The sequence below is a fragment of the Arthroderma uncinatum genome (assembly GCF_011692745.1).
Source record: "Arthroderma uncinatum strain CBS 119779 chromosome Unknown scaffold3, whole genome shotgun sequence".
Taxonomy (NCBI): Eukaryota; Fungi; Ascomycota; class Eurotiomycetes; order Onygenales; family Arthrodermataceae; genus Arthroderma; species Arthroderma uncinatum.
Window position 1 is genome coordinate 2,820,589 of NW_022983865.1, and position 17,026 is coordinate 2,837,614.

Here is a 17,026-nt window from a genome sequence, read left to right on the forward strand (position 1 = left end):
ACATGACTAATCAGACTATCTTGATCACATGATATCTCTCCCGCATTTTATGTTTTGTGGCGGAATTTTCAGTTTCAAACGCTTGTAGCAGTTAAGCAACACGGCTGGTGGCTTGAGATCGACCCTAGTCGAGGTGCCAGGGGTGGGATGGTATGATTGGGCGATTATCGTGGGCCAGGGTCTCAATGTTGGTACACTTCGCGATACTCCGGAACCACGATTGGGGACCAGATATATCCCGGCCCTCACGCGCATGATAACTGCTATCAATTAACTAACGAGTGGTCCAGCATGTGAAGTTCAACAAGGGGGCATTCAAGGTGTCAGGCCTCGCCCTCGCGCTGTTTGCGTTGACCCAGTGTTGGCTCTGATCCAGACTTTGAGCGCCGACTACGATAACCGCTGCCCCGGTGCGCGAAATCTGGCGAATCAAACTCCCTGGTTGGGAGTGTTGGACTGTTGGTGACATACATACCCACGGATGAACATACACTGACGCCGTCCACGCTTCATTTTGCACACCTTACGCCTCTTCTGCACAGGCATGTCACGCGAACCAGGCAAATGCCGGCATTGCAGCTACTCGATATCTTATCACAAGGAGTTTAAACATTTACCTAATGTGGTGTGAGGGTATAGGCCGGAGTGAGACACCCTTCCAGGCTTCGTCCGCTATTTCTTACATACGCCTACATCTACGCTGCGTATGTACGGTGTACATGGTAGTTGATGGCCATCTATGTATACGGAGTGCTACGAAAGCCAATTGTTCTCCCGGACTAGGATTCTTGGGACCAAACCCTCTCACGGCGGTTTTTACACGAGGACCTTAGTGCCCATCATGACCCTGGGTGGCGGTATTCAAATCTCTGATAGCGTTCTACAAGGGTGGTGCAGCATTAAGGTGCTACGTGGAACGCATATCCTGCGTAATACCACTCGGTTCCGCTAGCGGGCACGTCAACTGAATTTCCGAAGTTGAGGGGGTTTTACCATTCCGTGGAGATAGTCAATCCGTCATTTTACGCAACTCGCACTTTTTGTGCACACCATAAACTTTGAGCGTGCTTGAAGCCGTGTCCAATGGATTTGCTTTGTTGGTAGCGCGCATTCTCTCGCCTAGGTAAGTTTTCAAACGGCTATCCATAGGTCTGAAACAAGCTGATAATTCCCGACGTCTTGGGCGTCAATCAATCGCTTAATCCTACAGGTGTTCATCGAAGAAACTTCAAAAGTTATCGGTTAAAGCGACGACCGCACCGCAGGCCGATTGATAGACTAATGCACAGGGTCGGGTATACCGATCCCGTTAATAAAGAGAATTCTAATAATTTCGCCATTTAGCCCTTTGCGTGCCAGAATAAATACTATGGCATGTCTATCATGCTGTTACTAACGAGAAAACAGGGGTTCCAGAAAGCTTTGTTATCAAACGCTAAAATCGTGGCCTAAGGCAAAGCTATCCCGCCCAGACCCTAGTCTACCCTACCCAGGATCTGGAATTTGCCCCAGCCTCGGTGATTTAAGTTGTCGAGTGACCACATATGCCCTTTCTCGCGGGGATCTGGTGGAATGACTTCCTAGGAATCGATCTCCAGTGCCCCGGCTTCTTGCCCAAGGCCGTGTTGTTAAGGGGTTCAGAGCTCAGACATGCGCGACCATCATTTCATTGATCCATGTTTAACCGTCATCGCAGATGACACTATCTTCTCTTTTGTCAAATATCGCTAAGGGAACAGAGTATTCGCGATATCCGTTGGTTTTCGTGGCCTTATCAGCACACATGAAAGCCCACGGCCGCTATCAGTAGGACGAAAAGATGGCCCCAACTCCGCTTAATTTTGTCAAATATGGGGAAGTGGAGAAAGCTTGACCTTTCTCCCGCTTTTCTCTTTCCAGTCAGTGGGGCATGCGTCGTGTGCATGATTTTGGATATCCTCCGCGGCCACCCCTACCATGGCTCCAAGGACACCTCCGTGAGACTGGGGGATAGCGAACAGAATTGAGACCAGCAAGGTCCCTTTAGAATTCATTACCCTTTGAGCCCAATACTCCCCGGCGATGACCCCGCCTTTAATTACGATACTACCTCTATTGGCATTAGTTAGGTGTTTATACCTCTCTTAGAACCATGGTCAATGTCTGGAACAGAGTTAGGGTGATATCAAAATGCAAAGCCCGACCTAATACCACCATGGCAATCCCATCTCTGAACGCTTCCCAGGTTTACTTATAGTTCTCCCTTCTTCCCAGACGTATAGCTCGTCTAGGCTTTTTCATTTTCATTTTCTCAATGAACTCCTGAAGTCATACGGCTTTGGTATCTGTGGCTCCAATAGTGCTATAGTACTCAAATTCCACAACTCTCTCTGGGGTAACCGACCTGGCTCCAGAAGATGCCGTTAAACATCCCCTTCTTTAGGGGCAAGGAGGCGGCCTCGACTCCAAGGGATGTCGTTGGGGAGCCCATCGAGCATGTTATAACGACGTCTTCTGGGGAAAAGGAGAAGGCAACAGTGACAGCAACAGAGATATCCGATGTTGAGGCAAACAACAGATTGAACATGTACCGCCGGGCCCACAAATGGGACCCCAATCTCGGGAATGATACTCTCGACGAGGTCACCAATGCCGCTGTGTTGAACGATTCTGGTGCCCAGAAGGTCCTTGATAGGGTGATTGAAAACTCACCTTATCCAGAGGTATGCCCCCCTACATCCTTTAGCTTTGTGCTTCAGCCTTATCAAACCTGCGCCATTACATTTGCTGACTTCGAATTTGTCGTCGCCCTTAGGTTAGAGCCGCAGTACGAAATTATGACGAAGAGCTCCCCGCAAGTACCGTTCGCGCCTGGGTGATCGGAATGTTCTTGACGACTATCGGTTCCGGTCTCAACAGTTTGTTTTCCCTCCGGGCTCCTTCTCTGATCATTTCGTCAGTCGTCGCACTCCTGGTCGCATACCCTTTGGGTGTCGGTTGGGCAAAGGTTATGCCGGCAAGAACATTCAATACCTTCGGAATGAAGTGGCAATCAAACCCAGGCCCATTCAATGTCAAGGAACACGTCTTGATTATTGTCATGGCCAATGCCTCGTTCGGAAATGGAGTCGCATACTTCACCGACACTATCCAAGCCCTGAAGGCATTTTACCACACGGACTACGGTGAGTTCCGGTGTGACCTCTTTCAGAAATAGACTCTAAGACTAACATACGATGCGAAAATCAGGCTGGGGTTTTTATGTATGCCTTGCCTTGAGTACCCAGATAGTTGGGTTTGGAATAGCTGGTATCGTACGCAAGATCCTTGTGGAGCCAGGTATGTTAAATAAAGCATTACCGGACATGACTGCCTTTCCGATACTTTTCTACTCGCTATCTTGACACCGTACTAACTTAACCCAGCTTCTATGATATGGCCACAGGATCTAGTTAGTGCGACATTCGTCTATACTCTACATGACAACACGAAAACCAACCCAGCCGAAACTAACGGCTGGAAAATTAGCCGCTATCGATTTTTCCTTTACGTTTTTACAGGTTCATTCATTTGGTACTGGTTCCCGGGTGTCATCGCCCCGTTCCTAAGTGTCTTTGCAATCGTTACTTTCATTAAACCAAAGAACGTTGTTCTCAATCAGCTATTCGGCGGCTGGACCGGCCTGTCACTGATCCCTATCACCTTCGACTGGACACAGGTCACAGGTACGTTTACTGTTCTGTTTTCTTTAATTCTTTGACTAATATTCTGTCATAGGTTATATCCAGAGTCCTCTAATCGCTCCCTGGCATGCAATTGGTAACACTATGATTGGAACCATTGGCTTCTTCATCATCGTAACATGTGGGCTGCATTACTCGAACCACTGGTTCGCGCAGTATCTTCCCATCAGCGACTCTACTACATACGACAACACTGCAAACCCATACAATGTTTCAAAGATCTTGACGCCTGAATTTACTCTTGATGAGGAAAAATACAAGGTGACTGCGCAATCCTATTCTTGCTTTATATATTTTATCTAACCCTAGCTCAGGCATATTCCCCCCTTTTCCTTTCTACAACATTCGCCATGACGTACGGGCTTTCGTTCGCCTCGATCGCAGCAGTAGTCACACACACTGCCCTTTTCCATGGAAGCCATATCTGGACTATTGTCAAGGATAGCCGGGGTGATCTTGATGACATCCACACTCGCATGATGAAAAAGTACAAGGCCGCGCCCTGGTGGTGGTATATAATATTGCTTGTCGTCTGTGTTGCGCTTTGCCTTGTTACATGCCTTGCTTGGCCTACTCACCTCACCTGGTGGGCCTTGCTACTTGCCCTGTTCATCTCCCTCGTGCTGACTGTCCCCATCGGCGTGGTTCAGGCCACAACGAATATCCAAATTGGATTGAATGTCTTCACCGAGTACATCATCGGTTACATGCTCCCAGGCAGACCTCTTGCAATGATGTTATTCAAGACGTATGGTTATATCACCATGGTTCAAGCACTCTCTTTCATCCAGGACTTGAAGCTGGGTCATTACATGAAAGTACCTCCACGAAGTCTGTTCTGGGGCCAACTCATTGCCACATTGTGGTCCTGCTTTGTCCAGCTCGGCGTGCAGATTTGGGCATTGGAACATATCCCTGATGTCTGCAAGCCACATCAGGCGAACCGATTCACTTGTCCACAGGGAAGGGTATTCTTTGGTGCATCTGTGATCTGGGGTGTCATCGGCCCCGCCCGTATGTTCTCCGGAAATGCTCTTTACGCGAGCCTTCAATATTTCTGGATTGCTGGCGCAATTGCGCCTTTTATTTTCTATGCCCTCGCCCGCATCTTCCCACGTTCAAATGCACGATTTTTGAGCGCACCAGTTATCTTTGGTAGTTCGCTGTACATCCCTCCAGCCACACCGTTGAACTATGTAAGTATTTCCACCATTTCCTTTCTTGCCCCTACACCCCTGTGTCGTCGAATACCCATGCACGGTATTTTGAGAGCTCCATGATACTAACAACTTCGAATAGCTTGCATGGGGTATTGTCGGCTATGTGTTCCAGAAATATATCCGCAACAGGTACCGAGGATGGTGGATGCGTTTCAACTATATTACCTCTGCATCTCTAGATTCCGGACTTGCAATTTCTACAATTGTTATTATCGCGGCTCTCAACTTGACAGGCGCCAAATTCCCATCGTGGTGGGGCAATACGGGGTCCATGGAGACTCTTGATAACTTGGGAACAGCTATCCGGCAGCCCCTGCAGGAAGGTCAGAAATTTGGGCCAACGGTGTGGTAGAAGTTCTATCATTTTGACATATTCGGATGTTAAGACTTTGGCATTCATACTGCTAAAGTAGCGGGGGGTCTTGAAAGAAGTATACACTTCTAAGCAGGCTCTTCCTATCATTTTGTATCACATCCAAATAGACACCTCCCCTATGTGGTGCAGGCTGTTGTTTCCTCGAAATATATTTAGTTAAAATAACTTGAGGGCAATTGAGAATCTCCTTCCTGGTATCCTTTTCCTTGATCACCTTCTTGTCTCAACAACTAAAACCTGACCATATCAGCTAACTACTGGACGGCTGCTATCTGATTCTGTTCTTCGACCAGCTTCTCCTTGGCCTTCGCATAGGCCGTCCACCAGCCCTGATTAGATCGCCGCGGGAGAAGGGACCAGTGCTCCATTACAGCCTCCTCCTTTCGAGTCATGTCCATATACACAAATGCCCACATTCTTTTATCGTCCCGGTCAATATTCTGCTGTTTGGCTCTGATACGGGGGGTGATATGTTGCTCGTTGCACCCAACTCCGTAGCAGGCGAGCAATGTACCACTCAACATTAACACTACCGTGTAAATCTGGGTGAAAAGGGATGACATGCCTAGAGCGATGGCATGGACCGCAAAGGAAGACCAGCCCGCTCCTCTAGCAAACTTGTACGCGGCTGGATGTAGAAGATCTGCCTGCCTCGTAAAACATTGGCGCACCACGCCTCGGGGAGCGGACATGGAGACAAGCTTGCCATCGTCAAGGGCAACCAATACCTTGACTATGTCTTGATCGCCACTCTCACGGCCCTTACTGACAGCTCGTTTTGCTCCAGCGTCAAGCCCATTTCGCCGCTCGAGGAGGAGAAACCATCGGACAATAACGGAAACTACCATAGCGACCACGTTGCATAGTCCAAACCAGTCGCCCATAAGTATGGTTAACACGAGAAGCGGTGCAGTGGATATTGTTCCAATAGCAAGAGCAAGCATGTTCCTCGTTAAGAAACCAGATTGTGGTGACCGTTCAATGTTCCAGGTGAAGCAGCTGGTGCTAGTCCTGAGATTCTGCATCTTTAGCCATCGGACTAGCCACCCTTTCACCTCTGTCGTCATTATAGAGTCAGTTATATTGTATAATGCGAACCCAGGGAGCTGGGCAGTGAAATGGTCGTTGGCGAAGACATATGCCCCGAGCATCGGTAGGAATTCGGCATACGGATTTTGAACTAGGCGGCCGACGGCGATGTCAACCTCGTTACCGCCCAGCATAGTAACCAGTCCTAGAGCATCTATGCTGAACGGCGACCAGTCCTTCAGCGTACGAAGGGATGCAAGCAAGGACGTTGTTAGTGGCGTTTGCGAGATGGGGACCATAGTTGCTGAAGTGTACATGTTGTATCTGGGAATAAGCCATGAGATGACCAAGAACCAGGAATATACACCTCTGCGTTGGGCAACTTGTTAACAACCACAGCATAATTGATACTCAAAAAGTAATCGAGTCATGTACGACTAAAATACTATTCGATGCAACCACTACTTACTCGCACACAGCCTCGCTTTTAAGGTACATAAGCGGCGTCAACCCAAAACCGCAGGCTTACTGTGACCTCTGGCCAAGTCACATCCATGCAAGAAGATGTAACGTCGTTGTCTGTGTCGTGAGCCATCATGATCTATTCCCTCAGTATCGCAGCCCGGACGCTGGATGATTGCACCAGAGTCTCTAGTTTCATCAGTGCCAACTCGAATCGTAGGTGATGAACTGAACTCCCTGTGCTCGAGGTGTTGACAAACTGTTAGCCCAGGCTAGTGGTCAAATATCAAACAATAGGACCAATAAGACGAAATGGCTTGCACCCAGCAGTCTTACTGGACGATACTGCGCCACGGACACTGATAAATCATTTCTGATAAGTCACTATTCCTATATCCGCGTGGCCGAAGCCCTATATGGGCGCTTTAAGCCTCAATAAGCCTCCCCTGCCCTGGCTAGGACCCGTCGACTTAACTATACGAAGCAGCCATAAGCGAACGAACTGGCCGCCATGTTCCACGTTTCCTTAAATAGCTCCGGGTGGTAGGACGCCGTCAACCCAAGTCGTGCATATTTAGCGAACGAAGGCGTCGAGGCGACAGCGGCCAGTGAACCGAGATGGGAAGCGAGATATCTCCATGACACAGCTGCTAGCCAAGAGGGTGGGTTGAGATATATATACCTATATATGCCGGAGCCGGCCTTGTCCAAGATGGCCGTTTCGATCTATCCCAATATCTGTTGGCTGCGATGGTTGCTGGTTTCGTTTCCTCCTCGTTGGCTGTCGGTCACAATGCAGTCAAGTCGATACTCTTCCGAGTCGCCGGTCTCTGCCTTCAGATCGGCGTCTTCAAGTTCTTTGCTCTGCTTGCGTCGGCGAAAAGTGCGTTCACTGCCTATCTGATGTTTACTGAGGATTATATACAGAGGGCCCTGTTCGTATTCTCTCGCGGATTCTCGCACCACGCCGTTCTCGTCTTCTTCTTTACCATCTTCTTACTCGGCTCCGGACTATACGACACCTTGCTCTGGGGCCTCGATTCTCCCGGCTATATTTCGCAGAAACAAAATGTCACGGCTTCGACGGTCAAGAATCACTTGCTCAAGAGGCCGGGGTACGTGATATTCTCAACCACAAAGCCAGAGGATCTCGACACCCTTGACCAGCATTTTATGGACAGCATGAACAGTAATCTGTTCGACTCGAATCTGAACTTTTCTTTGACCGGTCAAGTCAACCTGGGGACGCCAGAAACGATCCCTCCAACCCAAAAATTCAACCTGATGAAGAACATCGGGCCACGGATATGGCTGGACAAGGAAGGCCTCTCCGTGTCGCCCGATACCTACGTCACTACGAGTTCGATAAGCAACCTTGAGCACAAGGAATACTATATTTGCCCCTGGGCTGCCCAGGTGGAAGATCAGCTCGCGACATGGGCATGCTCATTCGATAATATCCACGCGGACCAATTTGCAAGAGGTCTAGTCGGTCGACCGGAAATTCATTGGGATGATGTTACGGACCAGAACTATCTGTCCGAGTACATGCGCCCAAACCGAGAGGACAACCCCTGGACGTTCGTCGGAGCCGGAGGCGAAACTGCCATGTTGAAGGAGATGTTCTCTGTCACCAAAGGCCAACGAAGACATACCTTTCTGAGTACTGTGATGAAAGTATCGGCAGTCTACAATCACAAGGAGCCTTTCCCAAAGGACTCAGTACTTGATCTCGTCAAGCGGTCCTGGTCCCCAGACCCGGCCCTCCTGGATGATCCGCGTATCGCCAAAATCGCCAATAGGATTGAAGCCGGAGTGTCAAAAAACCAAAGCTTCCAACTCGGCTCTGTTCAAAAGTTTGGACACTCCGTTGTGCAGCTCCATTACGAATATTTGAATGTCGTCTCAACTCAAGACATAGTTGCCTTTTCGCTTTTTCGCATCTCGCTAGTCAACATCACCATCATCCGTTCGGAAACGCTGCCTGAACCCGTCAAGCCTTTCGAGCCGTGCGATCGGTACTACCACAATCGAGCAACGGGGGGCAAGGTATATGGCACATCATGCTATGAACAGACTGATATGAACAACACGGGCGCGCGCTTTTTCGGACAGCTCGATAGCTCCTCCGTTCTCATCATTGGAAGCACCCTGGGAGACGGTAGTACCAACCTTAGTTCCAAAGCACTCAATCAAAACGGCTACGAATGGATTGCCAAAAACGAGGGCAAACTGGAGAACCTCGTCCTATCCAGAGGTTACATAATGGCCATTGACCCGAGCCTTGTCGGTCTAGAAATCAGCAAAGTGCAAGCGGCAATGTCACCTCTTCAAGTTCTGCTTGTTATACTGCCTATCGTCTTCTGTGCTATTATCTGGGGTTTGCTATGGCGCCTTGCAGAGTCACACTACGCTTCTTCGCTTCTTGCCAATCTCTACGCGACCACGAACGTTGGCGACACAAATACCAGTGCAGATCCTGGATACATATACAAGATGCCTGATATTAACTTTATCAAGAAGGATGGAAAGGTCCAGATGGCCACTGCGTCCGGCGTTTTCATACATCACGAGCCTGAAGCTATGGAAAACATGGAGACAGGTTATGTGAAAGTGCAAGATCCGAGGGGCTCATATACCCCTATCCATAACGCACAAAGCGACGAATCTTCTACTCGGGTGTAATGATACTATAGCTCCATAACTTACAAACTAATCAATTTATAATAACTTAATTAAGTCTATTTTTCCATGGGGTACTCTACTCCTTTGATTGTAGCTAGTTCACTGCTAGTGGATGTAGGTTGAATTCTCAAGTGAACCAAGCTATCAGTGTAATAAATAAAGGATCTATAAGAGATATCAACTTATATAGATAACTCAAAAAGGCAGGCAGAGCTATCACATGATTTTGATCTGATAAGTCCGGATAAACTATTCTCCACAGTGTGAGCAAAGTAAAAAATCAGATAACGCAATCCTGGAGCCGAATTTATTCTCCATCTTTATTCGTTATTTCTCAGCAAACCGACCGACAGAGACCAGTTCAGAGGCTCGTTTCAGGGGCACAGTTGACCGGCAGGCCTAATCTACATCTTTGGAAAGATATTTATATGCCCTTTATCTAGACAGCCGAGCATCTCACATACCATACCTCATCCCACCTTTTCCTTAATATCCCGCGGGGCCAAACGCCATCATGTCGGACCTTCACGAAATCACTTCCGAGACCGACTTTGAAGCTCACGTTTCCTCTCTACCTGCATCGACACTTCTCGTTTTATCCTTCCATACCCCATGGGCAGCGCCATGCACCCAGATGCGCACTGTTCTCCAGACTCTGGCCTCTCTATACACACCCACCGCCCCACTATCAATCTCCTTCATCAGCGTTAACGCGGAGGAACTCCCCGAGATATCAGAACAATATGAAGTAACAGCCGTTCCATTTGTGGTGCTGAGCCGGAATAATACCATTATCGAAAGCATCTCGGGCTCTAATCCGATTAAAGTCCGTGAGGCTATTGAGAAACACTACCAGTCATCCTCAAGCGCCGGTTCGACAGAGAAGCAAACCATCCCTCCACCGCTTGAGGCCGTTCCTAGAAAAATAGACGAGGAAAAACAGCAGAACAATCAATTGCCACATGCAACGTCGTCCTCGGGGCTGGATACAAGTGGAACGAATGGTGGTGCAGTAGAAGATTCCCCTTCAAAGGAGGAACTCTTTGCTAGAATTGGAGAGCTTGTCAAGGCTGCACCAGTGATGTTATTTATGAAAGGAACTCCTAGCGCACCCCAATGTGGGTTCAGTCGGCAGCTAGTCAGTATCCTGCGAGAGAACGGTGTGAAGTACGGATTCTTCAACATCCTTGCAGATGACGATGTAAGGCAAGGTCTTAAGGAATTCGCCGACTGGCCTACATTTCCACAGTTATGGGTAAAAGGCGAACTTGTGGGAGGTCTGGACATTGTAAGTGCTCTTTTTCCTTTTCTGTCTACTGTTATTTGCGGAGTAGATACTAATACTTGTTCCTTTCTCTACTATAGGTTAAGGAGGAAATCGAAGCAAACCCAGACTTCCTTCGGGACTATGCTGTTCCGAAAGGCCCTTCTACATTACCCGCTTAGACGAACCCAGATTTCTTTGAACACCTCTTTACATATTAATCCGCAGTGGGACAGGTAGTAAAAGAATTATTCAAGTAGTTCACTCCACCGGGTATTGTTTTATGCGCCACCAATGGCCGATGTATTTGCAAAATATCATACCCAGTTTCAAGCAAATAAAGATATAGGGCAATTGTTAGCGAGCTTGATTTACACGTTACATTTGCACCTCTACCATATGCGCCAACAAAGGCCTAGGCTAGTAATTTTGTTCAAGGGTGGGAATTGTCTAAAATTTATTGATAACATCTAATATACACTGCCAACTATCCTAAACTCAGGTTGTGTTGCTCTGTAGAAAATGGTAAAGATAAAGCGAATTAAGGGCATGGTAGGGTACAATATCGGCTTCTATAAACCAAGAGATTTAAACTTAGAGCGTACCGCGTCATCGTCAACGTAGGTACCACGTAGCCAACGGTCACGGCCCTCCGAGCCCTCTGCAGAGGCAAAGGCTTCTCGGCCGTGTACAACTCGTTGGTTTTGGAATATGACGCATTCGCCTGCGTTCAACTTCAGTTTGACAACGTTGCTCTTGCGTTCAAGGATAGACTTGAAAACTTTTAAAGATTGCACTATATGGTTGTGAGATTGATCTACTTTCAATCCTGCCCTGTGGTTATTCGTAGTAGCAACTTGGAATGGCGGAGAATAATTGACGCGAACGACGCTCTTCTTCCCGTAAGCTCCCGATATTTCTATCGTCCTCCGCCGGCTTATATAGTCTTGGTTGTCATTTTTGTATCCAAAGCCAACGCGACGCTCGTTGAGTAATGTAAAATGGTTGTTGTGGGTTTGTCGAAGTATATTTGCGGCATGGAAGCTGTCCGCAAAAAGGGATTCCCCGCCTGGTAGCTCATTCTTCATGCAATGCAAGAACTGGTACCCAGGGGGTTCGTTGAGGTAAAGGAGATCCATGTGAAAACCAAGAGCGTCATTTGTGTAAGCCACGTTTTTCGGGTCGGGTATATTTTTAACGTCCCATGTCGGGCCATAGAACGTATTTTTGATGGGTCCAAGCCTAGTAGCAATTTTTGCAACACTTTCAGTATCCTCGGGTACATTCCTCAGGAATAGCAACCCGAAATTTTTGAGTTGCATCATGGCATCACTGAACGTCGCGCCGTCCTGCATGTAATCCTCGAAGGTTACCCAACGATTTGATTTTTCGAATGCTTTTTTATCCCACAGAGAAGGGGGGCTTAGATCTGAGTCGGGAACGTCGGCTTTTGCCAGGTCGGCTAAATAGCTATTCTTGAATGTGGAAATATGATCTTCGAATCCAGGGATATCATCCTGCCACTTAATTTTAACTGACGAGGAATCAACCTCCACGTCCTTGGCGCCGATTCCAATGGGTATCTGGGCTGCCTCAAAAGTGCGTTGCCTTGTGGATGGGTGAATGCACCTAGCGCAGTCACAGCTCTCCCGGAGGAAGGAAGGTTCAAAATAGAATGTTTCGTCGTCAACTTTGATAGGGATTTTGGCCTTTCCTTTCTTCATCCTTGGTTGGTTTTTAGCAGCCTTGGGCTCTTCCATGGCTCCCTGTACAACTCTTCTGATGATGCCGCTGGTAAGAGGTTGAGTGCGTGCTAATCGTCTAGACATGTGAGGCATATGTGGCCCAGTGTAATTGGAGTTAAAACGGCGGATGTGGGCTCTCCCGGGAACAGCATTTGGTTTTTGTTCTTCCCCAGATACCGTGTTGGTTGAAGGGTTGATTTTGCCAGGGGCCGCCGCTGAGCCATTGCCCTTTGGACTGCCTATATCTGGTTTAACATTTGGCGCATTGGGGTCCCCGGCGGGTTTCGAGGTCTCTGAAGGGGTTGATTGTGTTGAGTTACGCTCTTGGGCGCTGGAATTGTCGGAGTCGGACGGCTTTGGGGCCTCGGAAGTGGTAGAGTAAGAAGCTAGAGCTGGCAATCGACGAGAATATGGCGTTATACCCAGGGAACCCCGAGTCCCAGTAATTTCAGCTCCGGACGAGCTAGAGGCGAGCCGCAGAGCTCTGTATCCTGTCGCCAACATGGTAATTGAGGGATGTGGTTGACTGATGTAGAGAATGAAAAGACGCTTCCAAAATAAAACGAAAGTGAACGTCTCGGCGTTATGTAACTATTACATAAGCAGATCCGTGTAAATGCGTTCCTGGCTCAACAATTTTACCAAGGTCCAACCAAAACATTCCTCTTGCTCTTGAATCACCCTCGTTTGTCTACTTTGTATGCCGGTTAATGTGTGTATCGACCCTCCCTTTCTTCCAGCTGGATCTTAATTTTACCGGCTACTTGAATTTGCGCCCTACTTTTTCGTTTAAACGCCCATGTTATATTGATGAATGTCGGCGGGTGGTGAACATTTAAAGGATGAGGTATGCCATGAAGAGTAACTCTATTAGTTCCGTATTTTGGGTCTTTACACATGCTAATTGGGTTCTCCAATAGGGCAACCGAGGTCAAGTGGTGGCTGCCGGTGCCGTAGCAGGACTCGTTTCGCGGTATGCATATTATCTCGCATCGCAACCTGGACATGGTGGAAGATAAACTAACCACCCGAGATCGGTATAGGTTCTGCATCGCCCCGCTAGACGTTGTGAAGATACGGCTCCAGCTCCAGATCCATTCGCTCTCCGATCCTCTATCGCATCGTAATGTCAGGGGGCCGATTTACAAAGGCACAATTTCCACTCTATGCGCCATTGCGCGGCAGGAGGGTATAACAGTATGCATCAATCCACCACCTTTCTAATTTCTGTTCCATCCATATTCTAACAGGAATATCTACCCAGGGTCTCTGGAAGGGTAACATACCCGCTGAGATTCTCTACATTTGCTATGGCGGAATCCAATTCACGGCCTACCGTAGCATAACTCAACTATTACACCTACTTCCACCACAACGTCGACTACCAGGCACAGTTGAAACGTTTATCAGCGGCGCAACAGCAGGTGGCTTGGCAACGGCCTCAACGTACCCGTTCGACCTACTACGCACCCGCTTCGCTGCCCAGGGTAATGAGAAAGTGTACGCTTCCCTCGTCAGCTCTATACGCGATATATACCGGTATGAAGGGCCCCGAGGCTTTTTCCGCGGTGTCACTGCCGCCGTTGCGCAGGTAGTTCCTTACATGGGCCTGTTTTTCGCCACGTATGAATCCCTCCGTAAGCCGATAAGTAGTATTGAGCTACCGTTTGGATCGGGGGATGCTACGGCCGGCATGATAGCGAGCGTTCTGGCGAAAACGGGAGTGTTTCCACTTGATCTTGTCCGGAAGAGGTTGCAGGTACAAGGTCCTACGCGGTCGAGGTATGTGCATGTGAACATACCCGAATACCATGGGGTTATTAGCACTATCAAGACTATATTGGGTACGCAGGGGGTTAGAGGGCTATATCGGGGGTTGACTGTGAGTTTGATCAAGGCTGCGCCGGCTAGTGCGGTGACTATGTGGACGTATGAGAGAACGATGGCAGTGCTGAAGGAACTGGATTCCGAACGGGCCAGGTAGCGTCTTCATTCTGTAACAATATTGTTTTTTTCTTCAGGAAGGTTAGATATCGGCGTTTGGACAAAGGGATGGGAGGGTTAAAATATCTTCTGTTTGCGGTTTGAATAAGATTTTAATGCATACTTCCAACATTTAACATTTAAAGCTAGGAATAGCATGAATAGCTACCATCGAAAGGAGTAATAGTATGTAATCAAGTATAATTATTCGAAGGTCCTTCGGTACGTCGTACTAGAGCACTTACTTGGCATACTCTGCCTACTAAAAGAAGGAGTGCATGGCAGTCAAAATGTGTGCATGTGTGCGTGTGCGTGCTGGCAGCAAAAAGTGGGAAAAGGTATAGTTAAGTGACAAAATTAAAAAGGATGTGTGGATATGAGGCAACGAAAGCAGAGGTTTGGGGGTGTCAGTTCTCCATTCTCCTAATTTTTTTTAAGGTCAAAGGGTCCAGGAAGAAGAAAAAAATAACGAAGATAAGGAGTATCTAGTACTCGGCACCCTCGTCACCTTCAGTGTCCAAGGTGTCGCTGGCAACTTCCTCATAATCCTTCTCCAAAGCAGCGAGATCCTCACGAGCCTCGGAAAATTCACCTTCCTCCATACCCTCACCGACGTACCAGTGGACGAAGGCACGCTTGGAGTACATGAGGTCGAACTTGTGGTCGAGACGGTTCCAGGCCTCGGCGATGGCGGTGGTGTTGGACAACATGCTGACGGAGCGGTCGACGGGGGCGAGCTCACCACCTGGAACACGCATTGGCTTCTGGTAGTTGATGCCGAGCTTGAAACCAGTTGGGCACCATTCAACGAGGTTGAAGGAGGTCTTGGCCTTGAGAGAGGCAATGGCAACAGAGCAGTCGCGTGGAACGACGTCACCACGGTACAAAAGGGCGACGGCCATGTACTTTCCGTTGCTTGGGTCACAGACGACCATCTGGTTGTGTGGCTCAAAGCCTAGGAAATGATGATTAGCATGGATGATACAAGTTTGCGTAGAAGGTGTGGCACTTACATTGGAAGGTGAGGTCGTGAACCTTGAAAGATTCGTGGGAGCTTCTGTTGCTGGAGATGACAGGAGCGTAACTGATCAATGGGTAGTGGATACGTGGGTATGGCACCAAGTTGGTCTGGAACTCATTGAGATCGACGTTCAGGGCACCGTCGAATCGGAGAGAGGAGGTGATGGAGCTGACAACCTGGGCAATGAGGCGGTTGAGATGCTCGTAGCCGGGACGAGGGATGTCGAGGTTACGGTGGCAGATGTCGTAGACTGCCTCGTTGTCGACCAAGAAGGTACAGTCGGAGTTCTCGATGGTGCTGTGGGTGGAGAGGACGGCGTTGTATGGCTCAACAACGGCGGTGGAGACACGAGGAGCTGGGTAGACAGCAAATTCGAGCTTGGACTTCTTTCCGTAGTCGGTGGAGAGACGCTCGAGGAGGAGAGCACCGAAACCGGAACCGGTACCACCACCGAAGGAGTGGAAGATCAAGAAACCTTGGAGAGCAGAGCAGTTGTCTGTGGTGGTAAACATGTTTAGTTGATGCACAGGGGTGACCAATCAGACGCGATGGAGGGGCGCGCTATCTTACCAGCAACACGACGGATGCGGTCAATGACATTGTCGACAAGCTCCTTTCCAATGGTGTAGTGACCACGGGCGTCTATTCCAGTTAGCATTTATCCTCGTACACGGGATTGATATACACGTACAGTTGTTAGCAGCATCCTCCTTTCCGCTGATCAACATCTCAGGGTGGAAGAGCTGACGGTAAGAACCAGTTCGGATCTCATCAATTGGCTATAGACAGTCGTCAGCAGCGTGCAATGCGAGCATACACAGGTCAATGTACGTACAGATGGGTCGAGATCGACGAAGATAGAGCGAGGGACATATTTGTTGTCTCTGGTCTCGGTGAAGAAAGTGTCGAAGGAGCCTGGCTCGCAGGTATCGGCGGTCTCGGGGTCGAGACGACCGTCGGCCTTCAAACCGTGCTCGAGGAGGTACCTGGACGCGTAAACCGTGAGCCTGATATTCCATCTTCTCTTCTTCCTCTTCGTCTTCCACGTATATGTATTTTTTTTCTGCCCGATTTCCCGATTAGGAGGGGGACGAATGGCGGTGAGCAACGTACAATTCCCAAGCACTGTTACCGAGCTGGGTACCAGCCTGGCCGATATGGAGATGGCAGACCTAATTGACGAGCGAGAGTGTCAGCATGAAACGAGCGAGAGAAGCGTACGGCTCGTAAGGTGGTCAGGTAGAGCATTGGGCAGACGGGCGGATGGTCTGTGTTGAAGCTGGGGGGTCAGGGGTTCGTAAACAAAACGAGCGATGCCACATACCTCGCCTCTCATGGTGACGGTGGATTGATGTTACTGGGGGAGAGTGGAAGATCGAGGATGCTGAGACGAGAAGATACTCGGAGTCGTGGAGGTGATGGAGAGAAGAACAGAAAGGGGAGAGAAGAGAAGAGAGAGAGAGAGAGAGAGAGAGAGAGAGAGAGAGAGCGAGGAGGTTTGCCCGCCCTTTCTTTGGCT

The 17,026-nt window shown here is 48.8% G+C and overlaps 7 protein-coding genes across 7 annotated transcripts; 4 read left to right on the forward strand and 3 right to left on the reverse strand.

The window, feature by feature from the left end:
* Positions 1-2,396: 2,396 nt before the first annotated feature.
* GIQ15_04605 (oligopeptide transporter 5) lies at positions 2,397-5,294 on the forward strand (the record flags this gene model as incomplete). The annotated part of the gene is made up of 7 exons (XM_033552022.1): positions 2,397-2,702; positions 2,795-3,164; positions 3,229-3,318; positions 3,405-3,704; positions 3,757-3,983; positions 4,037-4,918; positions 5,022-5,294. The coding sequence occupies 7 exons, from the start codon at positions 2,397-2,399 to the stop codon at positions 5,292-5,294; spliced, it is 2,448 nt and encodes an 815-aa protein (XP_033405752.1).
* A 278-nt stretch (positions 5,295-5,572) lies between these two features.
* Positions 5,573-6,664, reverse strand: GIQ15_04606 (uncharacterized protein; the record flags this gene model as incomplete). Its single annotated transcript, XM_033552023.1, has 1 exon — positions 5,573-6,664. One exon carries the CDS (start codon positions 6,662-6,664, stop codon positions 5,573-5,575), a length of 1,092 nt encoding a protein of 363 aa, XP_033405753.1.
* An 895-nt stretch (positions 6,665-7,559) lies between these two features.
* On the forward strand, positions 7,560-9,494 carry GIQ15_04607 (uncharacterized protein; the record flags this gene model as incomplete). The annotated part of the gene is made up of 1 exon (XM_033552024.1): positions 7,560-9,494. The coding sequence occupies one exon, from the start codon at positions 7,560-7,562 to the stop codon at positions 9,492-9,494; it is 1,935 nt and encodes a 644-aa protein (XP_033405754.1).
* Positions 9,495-10,008: 514 nt separating this feature from the next.
* Positions 10,009-10,940, forward strand: GIQ15_04608 (Grx4 family monothiol glutaredoxin; the record flags this gene model as incomplete). The annotated part of the gene is made up of 2 exons (XM_033552025.1): positions 10,009-10,782; positions 10,860-10,940. 2 exons carry the CDS (start codon positions 10,009-10,011, stop codon positions 10,938-10,940), a joined length of 855 nt encoding a protein of 284 aa, XP_033405755.1.
* Positions 10,941-11,330: 390 nt separating this feature from the next.
* GIQ15_04609 (uncharacterized protein) lies at positions 11,331-13,007 on the reverse strand (the record flags this gene model as incomplete). The annotated part of the gene is made up of 1 exon (XM_033552026.1): positions 11,331-13,007. The coding sequence occupies one exon, from the start codon at positions 13,005-13,007 to the stop codon at positions 11,331-11,333; it is 1,677 nt and encodes a 558-aa protein (XP_033405756.1).
* Positions 13,008-13,317: 310 nt separating this feature from the next.
* On the forward strand, positions 13,318-14,487 carry GIQ15_04610 (mitochondrial deoxynucleotide carrier; the record flags this gene model as incomplete). Its single annotated transcript, XM_033552027.1, has 4 exons — positions 13,318-13,350; positions 13,424-13,476; positions 13,547-13,700; positions 13,768-14,487. 4 exons carry the CDS (start codon positions 13,318-13,320, stop codon positions 14,485-14,487), a joined length of 960 nt encoding a protein of 319 aa, XP_033405757.1.
* A 484-nt stretch (positions 14,488-14,971) lies between these two features.
* On the reverse strand, positions 14,972-16,755 carry GIQ15_04611 (tubulin subunit; the record flags this gene model as incomplete). The annotated part of the gene is made up of 8 exons (XM_033552028.1): positions 14,972-15,441; positions 15,500-15,521; positions 15,873-16,003; positions 16,078-16,149; positions 16,199-16,286; positions 16,343-16,493; positions 16,621-16,679; positions 16,729-16,755. 8 exons carry the CDS (start codon positions 16,753-16,755, stop codon positions 14,972-14,974), a joined length of 1,020 nt encoding a protein of 339 aa, XP_033405758.1.
* Between the last annotated feature and the right edge of the window lie 271 nt (positions 16,756-17,026).